The 25,005-nt window shown below is 46.1% G+C and overlaps 1 protein-coding gene across 2 annotated transcripts in view; it reads right to left on the bottom strand.

Annotated features, from left to right (window-relative positions):
- Nucleotides 1-25,005, bottom strand: part of WWC1 (WW and C2 domain containing 1) — a 156,503-nt gene that overhangs the window by 71,831 nt on the left and 59,667 nt on the right. Inside the window, exons 2-3 of one of the 2 annotated variants that reach the window (XM_020892131.2) lie at nucleotides 8,725-8,834; nucleotides 763-966 (exon numbers count right to left, since the gene is read on the bottom strand). In XM_020892131.2, coding sequence (XP_020747790.2) covers nucleotides 763-966; nucleotides 8,725-8,834 — 314 coding nt within the window. Of the gene's footprint in view, nucleotides 1-762; nucleotides 967-8,724; nucleotides 8,835-25,005 lie in introns of those variants that run through there. The other variant, XM_070465752.1, reaches the window with a different exon arrangement.

Below are 25,005 nucleotides of genomic sequence, written 5' to 3'. Positions count from 1 at the left end.
ATAAACAGCCATTCAGAGGCTAATGCTGGGGAAGGGCATCTGAGGATGGAGCTGTCAGAAGCAAGCCTCTCGGAGGAGATGGCTGGAAGGGTGAGAAGGAGCCAGCTGTGCAAATGGATCAGTAGAAAATTTTTCTAGGCAGGGGAGCAGCAAGGACAGAATCCCCGAGGTAGAAAGGTGCAGGGCAGGCTAGGGGAGCAGAATGGGTGTGCTTAGCACATCTAGATCCTAGTGACTGGGAGCATGGGCAGAGGTGGGAGTGGCTGGCAGGAGTCTGATCACATGGGGCTGTGTAAGCCATGGAAAGAGTGATGTGAAAAAATACACATAACATAAAATTTACCACTTTAACCATTTCAAAATATACATTTCAGAGGCCTTATGTACATTTTTACTGTTGTGCAGCCATCAACACCATCCACCTCCAAAACGTCTTCATCTTTCCAAACTGAAACTCTATACATTAACCAAAAACCACCCCCGCTCCCCCCACCCACTAAAGGGCTTCAAATAAGGAGATAGGTAACTCAACTGGCATTCTGAGATGAAAAATGAATGAAAGGAAATGGAATGAAAATGGCAGATGAATCATAGCAAAGCACACGTAGGAGCAGGAAAAGGGTGGTGGTTTGTCCAAGAAGTGAGAGGAAGAACACAGGCAGATCTGAGAAGCATCGAGATGCCACACATGCAGGACCCAGGGTGGCCATTTCCTCCCCCTCGAGGTCATGTTGGTGGGGTGCTGGTGTGGGAGGTACTCACAGCTGACCTGGGAGCCAAGCTTGTGCTCCCAGACGGCGTGCAGCTGCTGATACTCCTGCTGTGCAAGCTCCAAGCGCTGCTGCTTCACCTGGTAGATCTCCTTTTGCGCACTCAGGGCCTCCTGGGCCACCACCAGGTAATCTTTCAGCATGTGCTCCTGCTCCCGCCGCCATTGTACCCGGGGATCCTCAATCTGAGTGGTTTCTGGAACAGACCCCAGAGACCCTACATTAGCACCTCAAAAATGTCTGTTGAATTGGTAGCCTGTAGAATCTACCAAAGAACGAAAAGTGTAATAAATATAAAGTCACAATAAATGTAAATGGGTTAAACTTGCCTATTGAATAGCAGAGACTCTTTATTTGGATTAAGCAAACAAACATACACAGAAAACCAGGATCAATTTCCAAACCTGCAGTTAATCAGAGAATAGCCAGAATGATCAGATATGAATTCCGATGTAAGACAGAGAGGCTCAACAATATTATAGATGCTTAAAATCATTCATTTTGGTAAACAGTAAAGGAAAATAAAATAACTGATATTTCAAAAGATGTGCAGAAATACTGTGTCCACACAGTATGTAAACTAGAACAGCCTTCCTAAAGGACTATCTGACAATGAAAATCAAGAGACTTAAAATGTTAATACCCTTCATCCAATAATTCCTCCCATAGTAATTTATTACAAAAAGTAATAAATTCAGGCAAAGATGCGTTTGTATAAAATCATCTTCATCATAAACAAGCACTTATTTAATGTTTACTCTATGCCAAGCACTATTTTATTTACTTTGTATCTATTTACTCCTCTAATCCTCACATTAACTCTATAGAGAAAATTCTTTTATTACTCTGGTTAAATAAAAGAGAAAACTGAGACATAAAGAGGTTAAGTGACGTGCTCAAGGTCACACAAGAAATTACTGCTCGAATACGTATGCTATATTTACACAATACACTAAAACAGCCATTAAAAATAATGTCTTTGGAAAAAATTTTGAAAAAAAAAAAAACAGAAAGGTGCTTACGATAAAAAAATGGTGTAAGTATTGAGGTCTCAACAGAATTGGAGACAATTTTGCAACTAAACAATAAAAACAGCTGGGTACAAAATTGCATAAATAGTTTTGTATTTATCAAAATACATATGTACATTCTCAAACAGATTAGGAGGAAACAGCAAATTATCGACAGTAGATATGTCTTGTTGGTAGAATGCTTTTTCTTCATTCTTCTTTATGTTTTAAATTATGTATCCAATAAAAATACACAGTGACAACTTAGAAAAAAGGAATAGGACAAAAAAGTGTTTTTAAAAGGGTAGCTGGCAGCTGAACAGATATGGAAGAGGTCAAAGCAATGTTAATGTCAAAGAATCAATGCCCGTCGACTGCCAACTCCTCAGTCATTTCCCAGCTGGAAGGTGGGGTATGGGATGACGGACACACCAGAAATTATATAATCACAGCCATATGGTAAATTCAGCTTGCAGGTAAGTTTTGCTTAGCCCAAAGAACTTTAGTAATTTTGAATTGATTACTGGTATATAAAAACAAGGAGCTTTTTTTAAATTCATTTTTAATTTTTTAAAATTGGAACATAGTTGCTTTATAATATTGTGTTAGTTTCTGCTACACAACGAAGTAAATCAGGTTTGCAGTGTTAGTTGCTCAGTTGCGTCCCAACTTTTTCGGATCAGGTACGTGTATACATATAAGCCCTTCCTCTTGAGCCTCCTTCCAAGCCCCACCCCCACACCTCCAGGTCATCACAGAGCACTGAGCGAGCTCCCTGCGCCACTCAGCAGCTTCCCACTAGCTCTCTGTTCTACGCATGGTGCTGTACATATGTCAATGCTACTCTCAATTCATCCCAAGCGCTCCTTACCCTACTGGGTCCACATATCTGTTCTCTATATGTTGGCCTCTTTCTGTCCTGCAAATAGGTTCATCATACCATTTTTCTAGATTAACAAGGAGTTTTATACATTAAAATCTTGATCTCTGGTTTTTCTTGATCATTCGGAAGATTTGGCCACCATGGGTCCACAATCTGTCCGCTGCATTCATTGATGTCCTGTGTCTGGCTCCCGGGGAATAGAGCCTCCGCTCACAGGTCCTTTCACTCTCAGTCCTCCTGAATAGGCCCCAGTGAGCATTTCCAATGAAAGAAAGAAGAGACGGGGAGAATGATCACAGAGGTAGCAGGGCGGCGTTCGCATGCCTGCCAGTGATCACTGTGTTACAATGGGCAGGCTACTTAGCCTCTCTGGATCTACTTTTCTGACTATTAAAGAGAACAAGCAGCCCCGCCTCACTGCTTCCCTGGAAGCTATAGAGCACTCACCCAGGTAAAGCAAAGAAACGATGGGGAGAGTAAAGCCACAACTATTCACGGAGGCCAGTGTTTGAATTATCTGTGAACAGCTGCTCTTCAAGCTCTCCTCCTCCCTTTTTCTGGGAAAGAAAACAAGGTGTGAACATGGCCTGTTTGTCCTGAACTAAGCACACTCTGAGGACATCCTCCGACGCCCAGCCCCTTCTATGCTCACTCTCCTTGCTTAACTTCCATCTCACCAGAATAGATAACTTTACACCAGGGCAGGTTCTTAGAGATCCCCTTGGTCGACTGTTTATTTCCTTGTTTACTTATTTGTCTGGCTGTGTCAGCTCTTAGCAACATCATGTGGCATCTTCCGTTGTGGGCACAGACTCTCTAACTCTGACTTGAGGGCTCAGAGCAGCGCGTGGGCTTATCTGCTCCGTGGCATGTGGGATCCTAGTTCCCCCACCAGAGATCAAACTTGTGTCCCCTGCTACGCAGGGCAGATTCCCAACCACTGGACAACCAGGGAAGCCCTTGGTCAACTATTTCTCAGTTCTTGTTTCTATTAAAGTTAAACATGGACATAGTTAAAGCATTCAGCATGTCACAAAATCATCCCTTCATCCCTCTCCCCTTCATTCACTCTCTCTCTAAAAGGTAGCTACTTCCAACAAACGTTTAATTGATTGAATACAACCATCATTGAGACCCAGTTCTCCTTCCTCCCCCAGGCCCCAAACCTCTACCTACAAATACACCGCACCCTCTACACACAGCTCACAATTCACGGGCTTCACATACTCCTCACCCCACCACACGCCTGCTTTCTACATGCACCACACAAGCACCCATGTGACTAACACTACTGAATTCTCCAAGGGCTTGAATTACAATTGTCTTAAAAACAGCTGAACATCTGGAGAAAGTCCAACCTTGTTGCTATGCAAAGGAATGCAAATGAAACACAATGAAGTAACAGTTTAAACCTGTGATGAATGTATCAAAAGTAAAGAAGTGAAATTAGTCATATACTGATCAAGGTATGAGGAAAACAGTACCCTCATTGCTTGTAGTAATACAGATTGACTTGACCTTTTAGAAATATTATCAAACTAGGAAGAGTTACTAGAAGTCTCACAAGTGTCCATAACCTTTCACTTGGTGATCCTACATTTGGAAATGTGACTCCAGGAAAGTATCATAGAAGAATAAAGCAATATGCTTAAAGTTTCTCCCTCAAGTGTTATTTTTTTATAACAAACAAATGGAAAGAACCCAAAAGGTCAGTTGTAATGGGTATTATGCTACACTTATTTTATGTGTTATAATATATTGATGCATCTGTTTCATACATTAAAAATGGCAAATATGAAGACTATGTAGCACCTCTCAAATATTCATGATGTAGTGTGAAAACAGAAAACACAAATCACTGATTAAAACCATCTAATCATGATAAATAAAATCAATGCAATAACATGAAGCTACAATCACTGTAAATTTGAGAAATGCCTACAAATTAACAAATAAATATTTAATAAGTAAATGAATACTCTCTATATGCCAACAACTCCCAAATGCCTACCTTCAGCCCAGATCTCTTTTCCAAACACCAGATTCCTACATTAAACTGACCAACATCCTCTTTCAGATGGATAACAGGCTTGGAAGATGTGACCCATCCCAGCAAGCCCTTGTTCTTCCTTCCTAAACAAATCACTCTTCTTGCAGTTTTCTCCATCCAATGATGGTAACTCCATCCTGTCACCTGCTCAGAGAGGCTCATTCATTTCTTTTTTCTTCCACACCCCACACGTAATCTATCAGGAAGCTTTGTTGGCTCTATGTTGAAAACACCTCCAGCCTCAGGCCACTTTTCACCACCTCCACCACTATAGCCTTGGTCTGGGCCACTGTCCTTTGTCACCTGGACTACCGCAATATTCTTTCACAAGTTTTCCTATGTCTGTCCTTGTTCCATTGTCTAGTCTCAGCAAAGCAGCCAGAATGACCCTTTTTAAGACATAAAACAGATCACACCACTCATCTGCTGCTAAGTCGCTTCAGTCATGTCTGACTCTTGGTGACCCTATGGACTGTAGCCCACCAGGCGCCTCTGTCCATGGGATTCTCCAGGCAAAGATATTGGAGTGGGGTGCCATTTCCTCCTCTAGAGGACCTTTAATGGCTCCCATCATGTGGAATAAAAGCCCAAGCCCTTCAGGTGGATCGCTGCCTCATCCAGGCCCTGCTACCACCTGGCCTGATGCCCTCCTCCCCACTTCCTCACAAATTCTGCTATATGTACACCTGCCTCCTTGTCACCGCTTGAGAAGCAAAACATTATCACACATTGGAGTTTTTGCTCAATCAACCCTCTCTACTTGAAACCCCCCCCACCTCCTTCCAGTCTTAGTTCAGAGAGCATTCTCTCAACACTGTCCCTCCCCTGCCACCCACAAATGCACCCAGCACACCTCAGCCCCATGCTCCGCTTCCCCCTCTTCTCATAATCCTGATAATTTTAAAATGTACTACATAATTGGCTTACTTATTCTGTTTATCTTCCGCTGCTTCTGCCAAAATGAAAGTTCTGTGAAGGCAAGGATCATTGCCACCTTGCACTCTCATCTACCCCATGCTCCCAGTGCAGTGCCTAGAACATTGTAGGATGTCGATAAATATTTGCTGAATGAATGAATGCTTGATGGTAGATTTAATTTGTTGTTCAATTCTATCATTGTCTATAACTCCATAACAGTAATCTCAGGGGCTTTCCCTGGTGGTTCAGTGGTAAAGAATCTGCCTGCCAATGCAGGGGACACAGGCTTGATTCCTGGTCCAGGAAGATCCCACATGCCACAGAGCAACTAAGCCTGTGTGCCATAACTATTGAGCCAGTGCTCTGGAGTCCAGAAGCTGCAACTACTGAAGCCTGTAAACCTAGAGCCAGTTCTCTACAACAAGACAAGCCACCTTAATGAGAAGCCTGTGTATCACAACTAGAGAAAAGCCCATGCAGCAGTGAAGACCCAGCACAGCCAAAAATAAATAAATAAAATTATTAAACAAAACAAAAGTCATTTCAGTCACTCACAGAGGATTGGTCTGCGTCCACAGCTCTGAATGCGTGGGCCTTGCTGGTCACTTGCATACCACCACTTGTATCACTGGCTCCGTCCTCTAGAAGTGGTAGAAGCGGTGCCCTCTATCCCATGGGCGCACTTTCCAGCCAAAAGAAACCCTGCAGCCTGACAGCTGGCAATACTACCAGAGAGAATTCTTCCTATCGTGGTTTTCATTTGCTCACCTTCCTATACACACCCCCATTTCTGCCACCATCCCCTCAAGGATACACTCTACTATTGCATAATCCTCTTTCCATCTCTGCAACGACTCCCAGAAGCACCTGAAAATCCCACTCCTGCCATCAAATTTCAATGAGGGGGATTCACTCAGCAATTAGAGACAGGAAAGGATTAGTGAGGGTTCCTGTGCATCAGTGTTTAACCCAATATACTATGCAGCCCTCCAAGCATTAACCTCCTTCCCCATACACTCAGTTAGACATATTTACTTCTCATTATCCAATATGCAATCATGAGTGCTAATAAAAACCGTTGCTACCCCCAACAACGCAATTAATGTCATTAGCTGTCTCTCAGAAACTCCTATGCTTTGGTGCCAGTAAGGCTGCTCGCTCACCCCTTCAGTGATGCATTCATGCATGTATGCCCTTTTCTAGGTAACAAAGGTTGAGTGCACACCTACTGTGTGCCTTGCCAGGCAAAGGTCTGGGGAACCGCCCTGACAACTAAATGTTTATATTACAGAATGGTGCGGGGCACAGCGGAGATTTGACCAGGAGCTACAGAAACTCAGGAGAGGAAGTGGATGGAGAAGCCCAACTCCACTCCCAGGACGAGTTCAAATCCCAGCCCTGCCATGCTTTGGTCCTGACAGTTGGGCAGTCAGTCTCTATCTCTAAGTTCCATTCGTGAGACAGAGTCAATCATGCTGGTGCTTCCCAGGTGGTGAAGAAGAATCTGCCTGCCAGTGTAGCAGACTCAGGTTCAATCCCTGGGTAGGGAAGAGCCCCTGGAGTAGGAAACGGCACCCCACTCCAGTATTCTTGCCTGGAAAATCCCATAGACAGAGGGGCCTGGCAGGGTCTCAAAGAGTTGGATACAACTGTGTCTTAGCACGCACGCACAGACGCACCAGTGGAAGAAGCAGGCTCTTTCCCTTCTGGCAGACTATAGTCCATGGGGTCACAAAGAGTTGGACATGACAGAGCACACACGCACAGTCATCCTAGCATCCCACAGGGGTGTTGGGAGGACTGCATGAGATGATGCCTAATCAAGTGTCTTGACCAGCACATGGCGCAGAGTGCATGCTCAGGAAACAAGGGCTACTAGGATTCAGTGCCCTAACCTCAACCTTCGGACATGTGCCACTGCATTCCATTCTCCTCCTGCATGAAAGGACAAGAGGAGTCCCACAGTTCAGAAGGCTGAGATCGAGACAGAAAAATCCTCTTTCCTCTATTACACATGATCAAATAGGGCAGTGAACTCCCGAGGACAGGAACAATCTTGGCCAAGAAGGTGCACAATGGATGAGGCCCAAGTACACATCAACTCTCCCTGCCCGAAAGACCTCAACCTGGGTTCTTCCACCTGTCAGACAACATGCTTCTCCCCTTCTCAACCTATACTTCCATTAAAGTCCCAGAGACAAAGACACTAGGAATCTTCATTCTGGATCAGGATATCCAAATTGGACCACAGATCCAAATTGAGGGTGGGCTGACTGGTGTGATGGGCTGGAGATACATACCTCACTCAGACCATCCATTATAGACACATGCTGTATGCTGCTGGGGACTTGCCCTAGGGGCAGTGGTTGCTAAAAAATAATCTGGGGACAACACGGACACATCTACCTTCTGTGAAAAAGATCTGCATGCGTGAACCTCCCTCCCACCATCCCTGCCCTCTAGGTCATCACAGAGTACCATTTTGAGCTTCCTGAGTCATATGGCAAATTCCCACTGGCTGTCTATCTTATATACGGTGCATGGAAATCAATGAAAGTTGCTCAGTCATGTCTGACTCTTTGTGACCCCATGGACTGTAGCCTGCCAGGCTCCTCTGTCTATGGAATTCTCCAGGCAAGAACACTAGAGTGGGTAGTCATTCCCTTCTCCAGGGTATCTTCCCAACCCAGAGATCAAACCCAGGTCGCCTGCATTACAGGCAGATTATTTACCATCTGAGTCAACAGGGAAGCCCTGTGGAAATCAATATACGTTAAAAAAAAAAAAAAAGAATATTATGTACGTGCACACACGACTGGGAAGTTTCTGGAGTGATACACAAGAAATGGCTAGCAGTGGTTACTTCTGTAAAATTGGGGAGATGGGTTGTGAGACATAGAGTTCTAGATTCTATTTAAAACTCTTCTAAACTGTTATTTATATATGAGCATACATTATCTATCTATATCTACACTGACATCTCTATCCAACTCTGTGTGAAAAGAAACACAATCTGGCTTCACAAGCCCCTGCGGGTAGCGTTTCCAGACGTGGGGGCTGGCCAGGAGGCGGAGGGAGGTAGCGGGGACTTACTGGTGTTGTGGTCTATGAAGTAATCTCCGACCTGTGGGTCGTACGCCTCTTCCCATCCCAGTGGCAGTTCGTCACTAATGCAGTCGGCAAAGGTGAGCGGTTTGGTATACCTGGCAAGGGAGAGGAGAAAGAGACTCCGTCAGCCTACGGTCCCCCAGGGAGCTGCATTCGTGGCTGCCTACAGCCTCCCTGCCCCTCTGGGCTGGCCCGCCAGATGCAGAAGCTCTGCGCCCTGGCCCCGTTGTCCCCGGGAAGATGAACGCGTATCCGAGCAGCAGGATAAGGTCACCTGGGAGGGAGGCGGGGAATCTGCTCTGGTCCCAACTTTGCCACCAACTTGGAAGGGATTCGAGCGAGTCGCCTGCCTTCTCTGGGCCTCACTGCTACGCCTCTGAGTGAGGGGTCACAGGGAAGGGCTCGAAGGTCAAGCCTGGCTTTTGGACTCAGACTCGAATCTCTCTCTGGCTTCTCCACCCGCAGGGCACTTGGCCCACTCCAGCCCCAGCCGTCCTTCAGGCTCGGTCCATGTTTGTCTTACCTATTTCCCCTCTGAAAAGTTAGCTCGCTACAGCATCTAGAAGAACAGATGTTCCCTCTCTGTGAGTTTGGCCAAATGCAGTAATTTTTTTTTTTTTTTTTTTGCTTCCTGGGCCGGTTCCCAGATGCCTGTACCCACTGCTGTGCTTCTCTGTACAATCCAGGCCAAACTGATCTTTTAGCCATAACCACCCTCGAAGTCCCCATATTGGGGCTTCCCAAATGGGGAGTGAGATGGTGGTAACCACTCAGTCTTGGCAACTACATCAGATAGACAAACCACCCAACTAAATGGACGAAGGTTTGTCAGGGCTCAAAAGCATCACAAGCCCTTGGTTCAGCACTTTAGCCAGCATGCAGGGAGCAGGGAATCTGGATACACTGAAGTCAGCCTGAGTGGCCCCTTTGGATGGCCCAGTTAGCTTCTCCCCATCACAGCATCTGCCTAAAATACACACACATAATATTCTCCCTGGAGTGCTGCAGTCCACGGGGTTGCAAAGAGTCAGAAACAACTTAGCAACTGAACAACAACATTCTCCCTCTCCTGTCTGCTCCCATCCCCTCCCAATTCTGGAAGACTGAAAGGCTGTGCTTCAACACTCTTTCAACAGACTGGCAAAATGAGGTACAATGCAACAGGAGGAAAGATCAGTGGGAATGGGGTCTAGGATTTCTGGTCAAGAACTTCCCTCCCAGTCACAGGAGATGACTCTCCTAGCCCATGCAATCTCCTTCCCTCTTAAACCCACCCCAAATCAAGCTGAAGGCAAAATATGTGCTGAGACTTCCCTGGTGGTCCAGTGGCTAAGACTCTGTGCTTCCAAGGCCGGGGACCCGGGTCCAATTCCTGGTCAGGGAGCTAGATCCTGTCTGCTGCAACTAAGACCCAGCACAGCTAAATAAATTAAAAAAAAAAAAGAAAAGCAAAATGTGTGGGGGGAAAAAAGAAACACTGAAAGAGCCCCTGGTGGACAGACCTACTGTGTTCACATACCACTAAATATCCAGGGTCTGGTAGACTGAGAACAGCATCTACTGACTGAAGGAATGAACAGCCCCAAAGTTCTGTCAATCATGTGGCTGTATTGTGGGAGACAAGAAGGACGAGGCAGAGGTCTGTATGATATACAATAGACTAAGCCCCATCCAATAAGGATTCAGTAGGCATCACTTCTTAGCTGTTTAAGTATGGCAACTTAGCGTCCCTCTCTGAGCCTCAGTATTTTTATCTAAAATGTGGGGATAATAACTCTCCAAGTTGTCAGGTTAAATAAAGTCATGATTGTAAAAACATTTATATCCTGGTGCGCATGAATGTGCAAACACTCTTCTCCATTTCCCAGAAGGGGAAACGGAGACTAAGAGAAAGATGAAACAACATTCTCAATGTCTATACCAACGACATTCAAGCAAGGCACTCTGCCTTCAGAGCCCCTGATGTGAACCAAAAGGTTCTCTTGAAAATTGACATCTTCAGCTGAGCCCCAATGAAAATTACAAGCCACTGTCTTAAGAGTGAAAAATGAAGAGCTGGGGAAGACACAGGTGATTTCTTTAGTCCAGAAGGCTCTTCATTTGGGAGCACCTATGCCAACTGGATAAAGTTTCTAAAAAATTGTCTTCAGCCCAACCCGCCACTACACCTCAAGCCCTGCCCAGACTTCAGAAGCAAGAGACCATGTTCCTCAGTGCCTCCTCCTCCTTCTCCTCAAACTCCTGTGAAAATGGTTCGTTCCCACTTCCTTACGGAGAATGAAGACCAGTGACCAACAGTGAAATCTCATCCAACATCATTTCATCTAACACATCACTGAAAAGGTCTCTGAAGGAACACTCTGCACGCAGGCCTACCCCTCCACAGCAGGTGACTCTGTTACTGAGGACAGATACACCTGGGGAGGAAACAGGAGTGCTTGGGCCAACCACAGGCAGATTCTTCTGCTTCATTCTTTTCCCTGGGCGCAGCCCTGAGAAGCCTCACCTACCAGCCTGGCCATGAAGATAGGAATCTTGTTATTTACACTTTGCAACCCCAAAAACCAAGAAGACAAAGATATGTTCCCTCTCCACAGCTCCCTGAATCCATGTGTGGATCAAAATTCTTTCCCCTCTCCCAGGGTAGGTGGGGAGGAGAGGAAGGAGAACTTTCCTGGTGGTCCAGTGGATAAAAGTCCATCTTCCAATGCAAGGGACATGGGTTTGATCCCTGGTTGGGGAACTAAGATCCCACGTGCCATGAGGCAATTAAGCCCATGTGCCACAACGAAGACCCAGGGCAGGCAAAAAAAATCTTCCGTGGGGATAAATTAAATGAGTTCATCAATGGTGCATATAAGCAACAGAATCTTATGTCCCCCATGATCAGTAATCAATAAATATTTGTGGAATGGGTGAATATGACAATAAATATCTAAGAACAAAAAATAATGGTGTGTTTTATGTTTTGCTAACATGGAAGAATGTTCTTAACATACTATGAGAAAAATGACATTGTTGAACAAGAAAAGCTATAGGATATTGTTTTAATACAGTATTTTTGCCTGAAATGTGTGTGCATTTGTAGAAGAGAAGCTGGAAAGATATACGTTAAAATGCTATCTTGGTAGAGGGATTTTAGCAATTTAATTTTTTTTTCTTTTTAATCTTTTTAAAATTAGTTTCTCTGTAATATTCCTATCTCAGTTGTAATCAAAATAATTAATGATGGCTAAATCAAGGCCTAGAAAACAAGTTTGTTCGCTCTCTAGGCAGCAGGTGCTTTTCCTCTATTTGACCAGTGAGAAAACTCACCCAACATCTTGCAGTTGGCAAACACCAGAGGTATAACCTGAAGCCCCACTGCCTCACTCCAGAACCTGAGTGACAAGACCAAGAGAGTCTCAGAATAATCTGGAAGCTATGCCTGAGATACAGATGTCAAAGCTGGGCTGGGAGGAAATCAGAAGCAGCCAGAAGGCACCTGAGCTGCAGCCTATTTGCACCTTCAGTTTTCTGCATCTTGGTGCAAAGCTACTCAATACATTTGGATAATGCACAATTGTTTCATGAAAAGACAATTAATTGTTTTAAAGTCATCCTGACAAGTGATTCACTGAGCTCTCTGTGTGAGGCTGGAGATTGGGGGAGGAGAGGCAGGTCTAAAACACCAAAAATGCATTACTTTTCCAGAAAACCATGAACTTTACTGCTTGTTCCAGGCTTGGACATCAAGAAGTCAGACCTGAAATAAATGTTAGCTACAAGCATCAGTCATGTACCTGACAATGGATTTCCTACCAGAGCTGAAATGCTGATTCCCGCCTATGGTGGACATAGATCTTATGCTCAACAGGTATAAAGAAGAGGGATCAAGAGGACTCAGTGTTAGCCAGAGGGGGCGAGGGGAGACTTCTTTGCGTTTGATATTCAGGCTTCCCTTAAAAGTGATCATGGGGAAAAACAAGAGGACTGACATTCTGACTCCTACAGCTCTTCCATGGGAAAAGAAAAGCTTCTATTGGAAGACTATACAACTTACAAGAAATCTGGACAGCGAGATTCTCTGGAACAAACGCCAAGAGGGGGATGAATTATTCAGTGTGCAGGGACGTGTCATTCAGAGAATCAGGATGAAGAGAAGCATTTTTAGCTGTACAAGGATTTACACACACTCACATGTATACACACGTGTGCACCCACTCCTCATCCCAGAGAGAGGAACTGTCCGTTTAAACCAATCCCCTCTGGGAAACTGTGGGTGCTTCTCTGGCCTGCCGTGTTTCCCCTTGGGCAAGTGCCAAGAATGTGAGCTGGGAAGAGATGTCTGCTTTCAGATGCGGCCAGGACTTGGGGGCCTGCCTATAACGCACAGCCCCCATCCTCTGATGATGCGATTCACCCCAATCCTGTCCGGTGCAGTCCCTGTCTCCAGGCTCCAAGTCCTGGGCTGCTGGAAACCCAGATCGTGAAATCAAATGACCCAAATGCTAGCGGGGTGAGGGGGAGTGAGGGAGGGAGCCAAGAGAGAACCAGTTCTGCCTCTTCTTAATTACCAATCTCTGGAGGAACACAAACATCCCTGAATGTTTCACAACAGGCTCTCCTGGAGGAAGGGGCCTGGATGTGTTGTCTTGGAGACAGGTAGTGCTGTGTGGGATCACCTGTCCAGGAATGCGGGCCCCTGTCCTCTGTCCAGCTCCATGTCCCCACGACTGGCTGGCATTCGGTATTCAGACAGTGCGTCTTTTCTAAGGAGGCAGCTCAGAGGAGCGGAAAGCCTTCTGCCAAGTCTAACACTGGGTGGTGATTCTCTTGGGCCTGAAGAACGCGTAGCATATCTTTCATGTTCCTAGTGCTTCCCGAGCAATCTGAATGCTTCCCACAGTAACCTCTTTATGGCCAGCCAGCATGATGCTGGCCCCCGACCGGGCTCTCACCAGGGCCAGCTGGGCGGGATCACTTTCTAAAGGGCCCTGAGGACTACATGCCAAGAACTGTCCAAACTTTCAGCTGAACCTCTCCTCTCAACCCCGGGCACAATGGCCAGGCCGGTTCTTCCCGCCCTGGGGTGTTTCACATGCATAGTTCCCATAGCTCAGGATTGCACAACTCCTGAGGACATGCAGCCATCTCCGGGACTGGGGCAGAGCCCCAGGCCACGCAGACCCTCGACTTCCACACCTGCAAGGCTGGGGTGGCCGAAAGAAAGTGCAATCGTTGAAGCTCTCCTTCCTTCCTTGAATTCCATTTGGTTCAAACACCTTCATTCATTCCTTAAACAAATCTAGGGATGAAAATAATCACTGTCTCATATTTGCTTAGGAGGGTTGAGCACATGAACCACAGTGGAATCTGAACAAACATCCAGCTACAGAAGTGGACAAGAGGACCATACACCCCCAGCGGGGAGACACCCCAACCAGAAAGTGAATCCACAGGATCATTTCAGAGATTAGTACTGTTCAGAAAAATACAACAGGGTAGTGGGATTATGTGTAATGGTGGGGTAGCTCGGGCAATCAAGGAGGCTTCTTGGAGGAGGTGATCTTGGAGGCGAGACCAAAGGGTGGGAAGCATCAGGAATAGCCCATACAAAGGCTTTGGGGTGGGATGATGTTGGTGTGAGGAACAGAAAAGAAAGTCACATGTGAGCCTCATACATCAGGAATGATGGAGTAGAGATAGACAGGGGCAGATGCTGGGCTTTTAGGACTTTGGGGTCCGTGTTAAGACTTTGAGAGCCATCCTAGTGTCAAGCTACAGATGGTGACCCAGAGAGGCTCTCTGATTCACCCTCTTCTCATTTCCTTTCTCCCCGCTTTCCATCAATCCTCCAAGCAACAAGAATTTATTGCATGGACACAATAGCCTGGTCCCATGCTAGGCACGACCAGAGCTCAGACATTTGAATAAACCTTATTTCTGCCCGAGAACAGAGGGCCTGGCCAAGCAGCTGAGGTTACACTTAAAACAGGGAGTAGCTCATCCCTGTGACAGTATGTATGGCAGTTATGTTACCTTAGGCTGTGAACTGTGGGCAATGAGAGGAGGCAGAGATAGTTAATAAGATGCTAGGTCACAGGCTTCCCTGGCGGCTCAGTGGTAAAGAGTCCGCCTGCCAAGGCAGGAGACAAGGGTTCAATCTCTGATCTGGGAAGATCCCATCTGCCATGGAGCAGCTAAGCTCATGGGCCACAACTACTGAGCCTGTGCTCTATAGAACCAGGGAGCTGCAACTACTGAACCCACGTGCCGCAACTACTGAAGCCTGTGTGCCCTAGAGCCCTGGTCCACAATGAAGAAGCAACTGCAATGAGAAGCAACGGGAGCGTAGCCCCACGTGCCACAACCAGAGATAAGCCCTTGCAGTAACCAAGACCCAGCTCAGCCAAAAATAAAAATTAATTTAAAAACAAAAAGATGCCAGGTCCACTGTACAGATGTGAAAGAGCAAAGGGGTGGGAGAGGGGAGAGACTGAGAGGATGGGGCATAGTCAGGGGAGGCTGGAGAAGGAAGCAGTCCATGGAGGATGGTGGTCAGCCTTGAGGCTAATAAGGAGGTAGGGTAGCTGTAACCCACATAGGCTAAGGAAGTGACGATGGGGTGAAACCCACACCCTGCCTCTTCCACAGCCACAGGCGTGTCACCTAACTTTGTTAGGAGTTTCCTTCTCTGCTTAGAAGAAGGTCCAATCTCATAAGGGTGTTGTGGGAATTAAATGAGATAACCCATGCAAAGTGCTTAGTACAGGGCTTGGCATGTGATAAGCCCTCAGTAAATGTGGGCTGTTAACATGAACAGCGGAGAGACTTCTGTGCTCTCCGCTGTGAGAATTGTGTTATCTTTCATCTTCAGTTTGTTGGATATGTTAGCTATCATTGCTCTCATCATCGCTGTCCCCATTTTTCATCTCAAGAGATATGAGTGGTGGTTAAAACTCACAAGCTCTAGAGTCAGCCACCTGGGTTGCAAGGCAGGCGGCATCACTTACTCACTCTATCCCACTGGGCATGAACCCCTAACTTGCCTGAACCTGCTTCTTCATCTGTAGAGTGGGGATACTCAGAGTGACTACCTGGTTAAAATGAGCTATGCTGAGCCCACGGGAAACAGGGCTCCACCCACATTCACTTTCTTACCAGTTAGGTTTTACATCCTTTTCTAAAACTAATTTTTTGGGGAGTGTATTTGCTTTATAATGCTGTGTTCATTTCTACTGTGCAGCAAAGTGTATCAGCTATATGTGTACACATATCCCCTCATTTTTGGTTTTCCTTCCCATTTAGCTCACCACAGAGCCCTAAGTAGAGTTCCCTGAGAGGTTTTATATTCCTTTCCATGATGAGGCAAAAACCTGTCCATGCTAATAGCCGTTAAATCCTGAACTGTATTCCACCACCTCCCTCCCTAGAGGAGCTGGGGTTGATTAAGCGCCCTGGTTTTTTGGAAATTAAACCAGAGAAAGTTAAGAGATGACAGCTGGATTGGCTTTGGCTCTCAAACTGTGTACTCCAAAGAAAGCCATTTACACCAGCGATTTCCAAGTTCTCTTTCTCTTAAACCCCTCCCTCTCCTCCCCAGACACCTGTCTTGACATTCTGGTTATCCAACCCCCAGACTTCCTTCCTTCCCTACTTTGGTTGGGCTGGTTTATCCAGACGCTTTCTTGGTCTGGACACTCCCTCCCATTCCTGGAATTCTATGGGGAGGGGAGGTTCTAGACTGTTCCCCCTACCTGCCCTAGTCTTCAACCCAGGCTTCAACAAACCAGTGGCTCACCTCCCCCTGATAAATCTAGCCTTCACTCTGCACTACCCCGCACTGAGTTCTTGGGATCACACGCCCCAGCCTTGGGTCTGTTCCCTTCCTTCGCCTCCATCCCCCTGTCTCTATGCCTACTCATGCCCAGATACCCTCCAGCTCACTGACACGGTGGTGACTGTGCTATTCCTCTGCATCTCACTTGCTGGGAATTTAAGATTAAGATTCTGAGAAGCAAATTACAGATTAGCAGGACCAAGTCTGGCCTATAGATATGTTTGCTTGTCTACTATAATGCTGCACTTTAAGAATGGAGTTAGCGTGCCTTTTGAAGTCAGGCCCTCACTAGTCGCAGTCCCCTCTGCTCTCTAACATGTTTCTCTTGCATCTTGTCTCATCAAGAGGCAGCCTGTGTGCGTGCTCCGCTGCTAAACTGTGTCTGACTCTTTGCAACCCCCTGGACTGTAGCCCAGCAGGCTCCCCTGTCTATGGGATTTTCCAGGCAAGAATACTGGAGTGGGTTGCCATTTCCTTCTCCTGGGGATCTTTCCAACCCAGGAATCAAACTCGAACCTCCTGTGTCTCCTGAATTGCAGGCGGATTCTTTACCACTGTTCCGCCCAGCAAGCCCAACAAGAAACAGCACAGAGAAGTCATTAGGAGCACTCTGGAGCCAGACTCTCTGGGCTTTGACTCTGCCAGTTTCTAGCTCTGGGACCTTGGGCAAGATACTTAAACTCTCTTGGGCTCAGTTTTCACACCTGCAGAACAGGAGAAATAATAACATACTGATGGAGCACGCATTCTGTGCCAGAACTGTTCTAAGCCCTGTATACATATTGAGTCACTTGGACCTCATACCAACGCCTTCAAGTAAGTACCATTCAGACCCACCTTAGAGTGTTCTCTGAGGATTAGATGAGCTAATGGATGAAAGAGCACTTTGGTACACAGTACGTGCTCAATAAATGTCAGCAACACATTATTATTTTCACTGCTGTTCAAATGAGGCACCTGATGCAGGAGTATTAAAGAATGCTAAAACTGAATGGGATATCTTGGATCTGACAAATCAAATCCTTGTTTCATTGGTGAGAAAACTAAAGCACAGAGAGAAAGACTTGGCCAGAGCCACCCAAGGACCCAGTGGCAAGACTGAGACTAAAACCTGGGGACTGACCTCAGGCCTGCATCACTCATGACACCAAGAGGTCAAATCGTCCTGGTGCTAAGTTTAGCTCCATTTGAGATTCAGTGATCACCTGAACAGCCCTCAAGAAACAGCTATTGGTAGTATTGCCCTATTATACTGAAAGGAGAATGATCGCTGGGCCAGAGCCCATATTTAACTATGGAGCTCCCATTCATGGATAGATAAGGTTGGGACACGGGCCCTTGATCTTGCTTGTTGCCTCACTGAAGGGCAATTCTCTTGAACAAAGCACTCGGTATACATGCTCCCCCCTCATCCAGCTTCTTCCAACACCATTCTCACTTCCGAACTGGGAACTAGGCTAAAGAGGTTCTGGCCCTATAGAAAGGGCCAAGAGAACCAAGTGGAATTCCCAGTTCCATCTTCCTTAGCCATGTAGTCTTAAGTGTTCCTTCCCGAGTCCTAAGCCTGTTTCCCCATAGGTCTAAAATAAAGCAGTCAACAGAATCTGCCTCACAGGGCTCTAGTAGTGTTGAATGAATTAGTACCTGGGAACAAGTAAGTAGAGCCCTTGGTAGGTGATGCTGGGCAGGCATGCAGAGCTCTTCCTTTTTGATTTGTTTTCAAATTTTTTGCAAGATCTTAGTACCCTGACTAGGGATAGAACTGTGTTCACCCTTGCCAGGGAAGCCACAAGAGCTCCTCCTTTATGAATGTAGGGCCCTGAGAGCACTCAACCCCCAGCATTGCCCCTTTCCAGTCTCAAGAACTGGGTGCCCAAGAGTCCTCCCAGGGGCTGGTCTATCCAGGAGCTTTCAGCTCGAAGGACAGATGCCACCACCACCCTTCCCTGGAATCTGGCCATTCCTGTTCCTTGAGTTCTGACCCTCACCCCAGCCATGCAGCCTGAGGAGCTGGTCCTTCCAGAAATGGAAATGGCCATGAAGGTTTCTCTGGGATCCTGATCTGTGGCTCCTTCCCTGACTACACGGTTTAGGCAGAGCATTGGAAAGGGATCTGGGTTTCAATCCTGACATGGCCACCTGATGAACCAGGCCCTTAGGCAAGGCACCGACCCTCTCCGGGCTTCCCATATGCAAAACAAAGGAGTTGAAATGTGATGTTTCTAAGCCCCCCTTTGCAGCTTCAGCATCCATAAGTCCACTATCTTGCCAGTCCCCAAAGTCAAGGGCATTGTGAGGTTGCAATGAAACAAAACATCTTCCTGGACCATGTGTTCTAAGTGAAATAAATCAAGCCCTTCGTCTTCACAACATTTCTGTGAGGCATATAGAGCCACCCTTCTTTGGCCACCAGGAAACTGATGTTTCGGAGTCATGAAATAACGATAATACAAGCTAAATCTCCCTGAGCGTTTACAAAGTACAGGCACGGTTCAAAATCCCACACACAGACTCTGTCTCAACGATTCTAAGCTGCACATTTTAAAATACTTTTTAGCTTTCCTGAGACTGGGATGTGTGTGAGCACTGCTGACATCTTTCAACAGTGTCAACCAGGCTGCGGTCCTGATGGAGCTGTCACTGCCCATGTGTGCACAGACATCAAAGGTGTCACAGGCTTGGGATGAAATCCCAGAGACAACAGTGGAGCACTTTTAACCCCTAGAAACCACACGGTTGTGGGGAAGGGTGGAGGAGGCAGTGAACAGACACGTTTAGCAACATTCCCAAAGCAGGCGTGCAAGGGAGGCTCCCTCTGCATAATTGCCATGCTGGCCACAGAGCCAGCACCAGAGCCTTTGAGCTGCTCTGTGGGTCCTGTAACAAGGCTGCATCACCAACACTCACAGGCATCAAGGACGAGGACATTAGAAGCACAGACATCAATAATTCTGAGTTAAAAAATGACTCCAAAGAATTTGATTCAAAGTGAGAAAATGTATTAGGAACACTCGAGTTTTACCTTTCTTTAGGTATTCCTTTTTATTTTTGTATGAAAAAAGCAGTATGTGAGTTAAAAAAAAAATCTGAAAGATTTGAGAAGTATGAAATAAACATTCTAGTTAATTTTAAAACATTGGGTCATAATTTAAATGGCAGCATTTTTCCCTTCTTCACTAAGATAAAATAATGGCACATCTTAAAATCAGTGCTAAGTTGATTAGTGTTAATAACCCCAAGCTGGACAAGAGGGGAATGGATACATAGATCAGTACATGCGTACACTTGAATATTACTCAGTAATAAAAAGGAACAAACTATTAGCACAAACAATAACACAGATGAATCTCAGAAACATATTGGGCAAAAAAAACCAGTGGGGGAAAGAGACTATTCTGTACAATTACATGTGTGTAAAATTCTGGAAAATACAAACCAACCTATAAGGACAGAAAGCAGATCAGTAGTTGCCTGGGGATGGGTAGAGGGAGAGAGGGGTTCAGGGCACAAAGAAAGTTTTGGGGGTGATGGGAATAGTTGTTATATTGATTGTGAAAACAGGCTCACGGATGTATGTGTGTGCCTGTCCAAAGTCATCAAATTGAACTCTTTAAATGCATACAAGTTAGTGTGCTTCAATAATTCCTCAATACTGTTGTAAGGGGAAAAAATTACAAGAAAACCCCATATTTGATATTTTGATGCTACATATTATCTTGTTTAAAATCATCTAAGTACTATTATTAGCTCCATTTTATAGATGTGGAAACTGAGGCATAGGGAGGAAGCGGGCACATCCTGGGACACTCAGTGTTTCAAGGGGCAAATCTAACTGGCTTCAAGTCTCAGCTCTGCCACGGAGCAACCATGGCCAAGTCCCTGCCTCACTCCATTCCCAATATAAGGAGATGACACAGTGATTGACGACTAAGGGACCTTTCAGGGCTGGGTTTCTAACGCTGTGACCTGAGGACTTGTCCAAGGTCACACAGCCACAGAGGAATGGTTCCTCCTGGCACCCAGGCTTTCTGACTCTCCTTGGTCCCCTGGTTCATATGCACTTGTTCTCTGAACACTCCTTCTGACACCTCCTTGTGGCATACAGCAGTGATCCTCAGCCTTGAGCTGCAACCCAATCCCCTGGTGAGGGCTTGTTAACTCACACAGAGCTTCCTAGAGAGCTGTGAGCCAGAGTTTCTGAATCTGGGATGCACTGAGAATCTGCATTTCCAACTAGCTCCCAGGGGATAACGATGCTTCTGGTCCCAGCACCCTACTTAGGACCCACTAGTGTACAACATCCCCTATCTCATAATTTCAGAAACTTTATTCTTCACTTTTTTTAGTGAATTTTTATTGGTGTATAATGGTTCAGTGGTAATGAATCTGCCTGCCAATGCAGGAGCCACAGGAGACATGGGTTTGATCCCTGGGTTGGGAAGACCTCCTAGAGGAGGAAATGGCAACCCACTGCAGTATTCTTGCCTGGAGAATCCCATGGGCAGAGGAGCCTGGTGGGCTACAGTCCCTGGGGTCACAAAGTCAGCATAGCTGATTGAGCAAAAGCGCACAGCACAGAGTAGCTTTACAGTGGTGTGTTAGTTAGATAGCAGAGTGGATCGGTCATATGTATACATATAACCCTCTTTTTTAAAAATTTCCTTCCCATTGAGGTCACCACAGAGCACTAACTAGCGTTCTCTGTGCTGTACCGTAGTTTCTCACTAGTTACCTATTTTATACATAGTAGTGTACACACGTCAACCCCATCTCCCAATGCCCCTTATTCCACTAGGACCACCCGCAGAAGCTCTTTCAAAGCTGAGCCATGCGTTTCACACTGAAGGAATCATGCCAGAGCCCCGCGGAGGACACGGCACTGAACCCCCTAACTATTCTACAGGCTGTCGATGCAGGGCAGCCCCCAGGTTATTCATGCAGGCAGGTGAGTGAGTGAGTGAGTGAAAGTCGCTCAGTCGTGTCCGACTCTTTGCGACCCCATGAACTATCCAGTCCATGGAATTCTCTAGGCCAGAATACTGGAGTGGGTAGCCTTTCCCTTCTCTAGAGGATCTTCCCAGCCCAGGGATCAAACCTAGGTCTCCCATGCAGGCATTTAGGGCCTTCCTAATACCTGCCCTAGATGCTGCGGCTGGGGAAGCACAAGACGGCATAGCCTGGCCACGTCTAAGGATCTCAGAACCTGCAGATGCCCAAGTGTTTGCCGACTGCATCACAGTGGCTGGCAGACCCAGCCCAGAAGCTCGCCTCGCCTGTCCACCTGACTGCTATTTCTTTATTCTCCAAGACCGCAGAGGCCTACGGTGACTGATTACAAAGGAGCTCTACACGGAAGTTAAAAAGAAAATGGTTTTCACCTCTGAAAAGTACAACTTGAAGGGTTTATGTTTTCCTCCCATCGTTTCTTCCTAAAGAAGAAAATAAACCGTTGCTCCCTGAAGGGAAGCCCTACCTGCGAGTCAGCGTTAAACACCAGAGGAGGAAGGTGCCTTCAGAGCTGAAGGCGGTTGAATTAAAGTCAGCAGCGAAACAAATAAGCAATTAAAATAGCTATTTTGGGAAGCCTTGGAAAGTAGCAGATACAATATGAATTATTCATTCATGCTGCCAGGATGTCTTCAGGGCACTGTCCTCTGTGCTACTGTTCTCTTGCTCTTGTTCATTCGGCCGTTCAAGCACACACAGGGGACACAATACCCTGGCCCTGGGACATGGGCACGAACGAGTGTGTGCGCATGTGTGTGCACACACACACACACACACACACACACGCATGTGTCCTCCACAAGGAGGCCAGGTGGCTACTCCAGATGGTGAACCACATGGAAAAGAAACCCACAGGTTGGCAGACACCTTCAGTTCCCGTGCCAGGGGAGAATATATGAATTTCCAATTGGTCTAAGAGGTGTATGAGTGTGTGTGTGTCTGTGTGTGTGTGTGTGGTCGCACAAGCACATATGGCATGGAGAGTGAGTCATAGGCGATCACCTGTGCAGAGCAAGAGAGAATGCATACAGTGTTTCTAATACTCCACAAGCTTCCCAGCTGCTCTGGGGTTGATTTGGGGACTCAGGAGGCAATGGGATCTGGACAATTAGTTGCACATCACACTGGGCCCACCCAAGGTCTGGACATAAAGGAGGAGTCCCCCCAGGCTTGGTGGAAGGACTCTATCTGGGCTCTGAAGCCATCAGCCCCCTCCTGCTGCCTGACCATAGAAATAGTCCTGTGATCTCATACCTTATACCCATGCAGGAGACCTTGGACAAGACCCTTCCCCTCTGTGGGCCTCAGCTTTCCCATCAATGAAACCAGGGATATGAGCTCCACCTTAACTGATCCTTCCAGGTTTGACATTTCATGGTACTATTTTGTCACAAAAATCTAGCATCTCAGAGATGATTTGCATGCTCCTGTTTTAACCCTTTAGCAAGTCAAAGCTTTTAAAGAATAAGATCACTAATACACAGAACTTTACATGTGCTACTTGTCATTCAATTCTGATAGCAATCCAGTTAAGTGGTTCCCATGATGATCTCCCATGGTACACATGAGTACATGGAGCCTTAGAGAGAGACATTAAGAGACTGACTGAGAATTTGGATTCAGGACTTAACTATGACTCAGAAAGTGAGTGGAGATAGTGACTCTACATAACTGGGAGGACAGAAGGGGGAGTTTTTTAAACACCATGGAATTGAAAACTACCCCCTATAGCTTTAAACTATAAAGTTTGGTAAGAAGGGAAAATTAGAGGGCTATTTTTGCCCTGGCTACAAATTATTAGGAATGGATATTAGGAATGCTGTGGGTGAGGCTATGAGAGGGGGGGTGGTTGTCTGGGGAAGGTAAAGAGAACAAGTTTTCAGTCAAAGTTTTTAGACAAAAGTTTTGGACAAATCTCTAAAATTTAGACAACCCAGGAGCAGAAGTCACAGTTGACAAAGGACAGGAGCAGTCAGAAGCATAAAAGACAAGGAGCCTCTTAAAAACTTACAAACTTAACCCACTGTCTTAAAGACAAATACACAAATGCTCCAGCGACCAGCTGCTGTTCTGACCCGACCCAGGTGGGAAGATTTACACTCAAAGATGTTCAAGGCAACATTAGTTATCATAGGAGAAAAAAAATGTGCACAGCCTCAATATCTGTAGGGAATGAACAGGTGGAAAATTTTGGTTATAATTCAAGTAACTGTTTGAAATATATGCTCAGGAAGCATTTTGAATGATAAAAGGGAGAAGGCTTATAGTACAGAATTGAAAAGAAGTTTAAAGAGCTGGATACAAAACTGTGCATGTAGCACAATCTTACCTGCAACTAAAAAGGAAAATGACTATAAGGAAAAATGCCAAAATGTTGACAGTGTTTGCCTTTCACTGGTGGGGATGGGGTTCAGGTTGGTTGGTTTGTTCATTTGTTTTTGCTGCTTTCATAACCAGAAATAAGGCAAAAATCCCTAAAAATACCAAGTACATTTTTCAGCCCTACTATCCAGAACCTCTTACTCCCTCTTCATAAAAAAGTCATTTGAAAATGAATCCTAATTTTCCTCTTATAGACAAGTTCAGAGTATAGGAAAGCACTAAAATAGTGAATGAAGACAAACATAAACAGTAGTTTTGTGATTCCCGTGTAGAAGCAGGGCCCCTTCTCTGCACTCTCAATGCTAGGGGCCCAGGTTCGACCCCTGGTCAGGGAATTAGATCCCACATGCCATAACTAAGACTCGGCACAGCCAAATAAATATTTTTAAAAAAGAAGAAGAAGTGGGGCCATGAAGCAGCATGGAGGCCAATGATATACCCCAGCACAGCCCTGGTCCATCTGCCAGGAGACAAACAGAGGCAGCCTCCTGGGTCTCCTCTCTAAAGCCGGAGACCCCAGAAGGGACCAGCCTGGGAGCTTGTCTAGAGACTGATGTGAAAGGCCCTAAGGATATGGGAAAATCATTACTAGATACTCTCCCTGCCAACACCTGGGTGTGAAGTACCTTGGGAAAAAAACCGAACGATTACCAATCACCCCAAGTGAAGTCTTGCTGGAGGAGGGCTAGTAGAGTAGTAAACAGGAGGCAGCTTGGAATACGTTGCGTGTAGAATAGAAAGTCCATAGAGATCAGACCACAACCTGTGATAAGACCATGGTTAGAATACTCAGCATCAGGAGCTGTTAAAACAACCCTCACCCCAGTCTCTGCCAAGAGAATGTTCTGGCCAAAGAAAAAATGGTAGCAGCTTCCTGCTGCTGCTGGTAAGGGCACAACTCCCAGATCACTCTGTGCAAACTGCATGCTATTTCACGTGTTCCATGCCTTTGTCATCGCTGCTCCTTCTGCCCAGAACACTCCTTCCTTCCTTCCTCCCTTTTTCTCTCCCTCCCTTCCCCACTCTCCCCTCCTTTTTAAACAACATATGTACTT

Source organism: Odocoileus virginianus, chromosome 3 (genome assembly GCF_023699985.2).
Source record: "Odocoileus virginianus isolate 20LAN1187 ecotype Illinois chromosome 3, Ovbor_1.2, whole genome shotgun sequence".
Taxonomy (NCBI): domain Eukaryota; kingdom Metazoa; phylum Chordata; class Mammalia; order Artiodactyla; family Cervidae; genus Odocoileus; species Odocoileus virginianus.
Note: the sequence above shows the minus strand (reverse complement) of the source record. Positions and strands in the feature narration are given on the sequence as shown.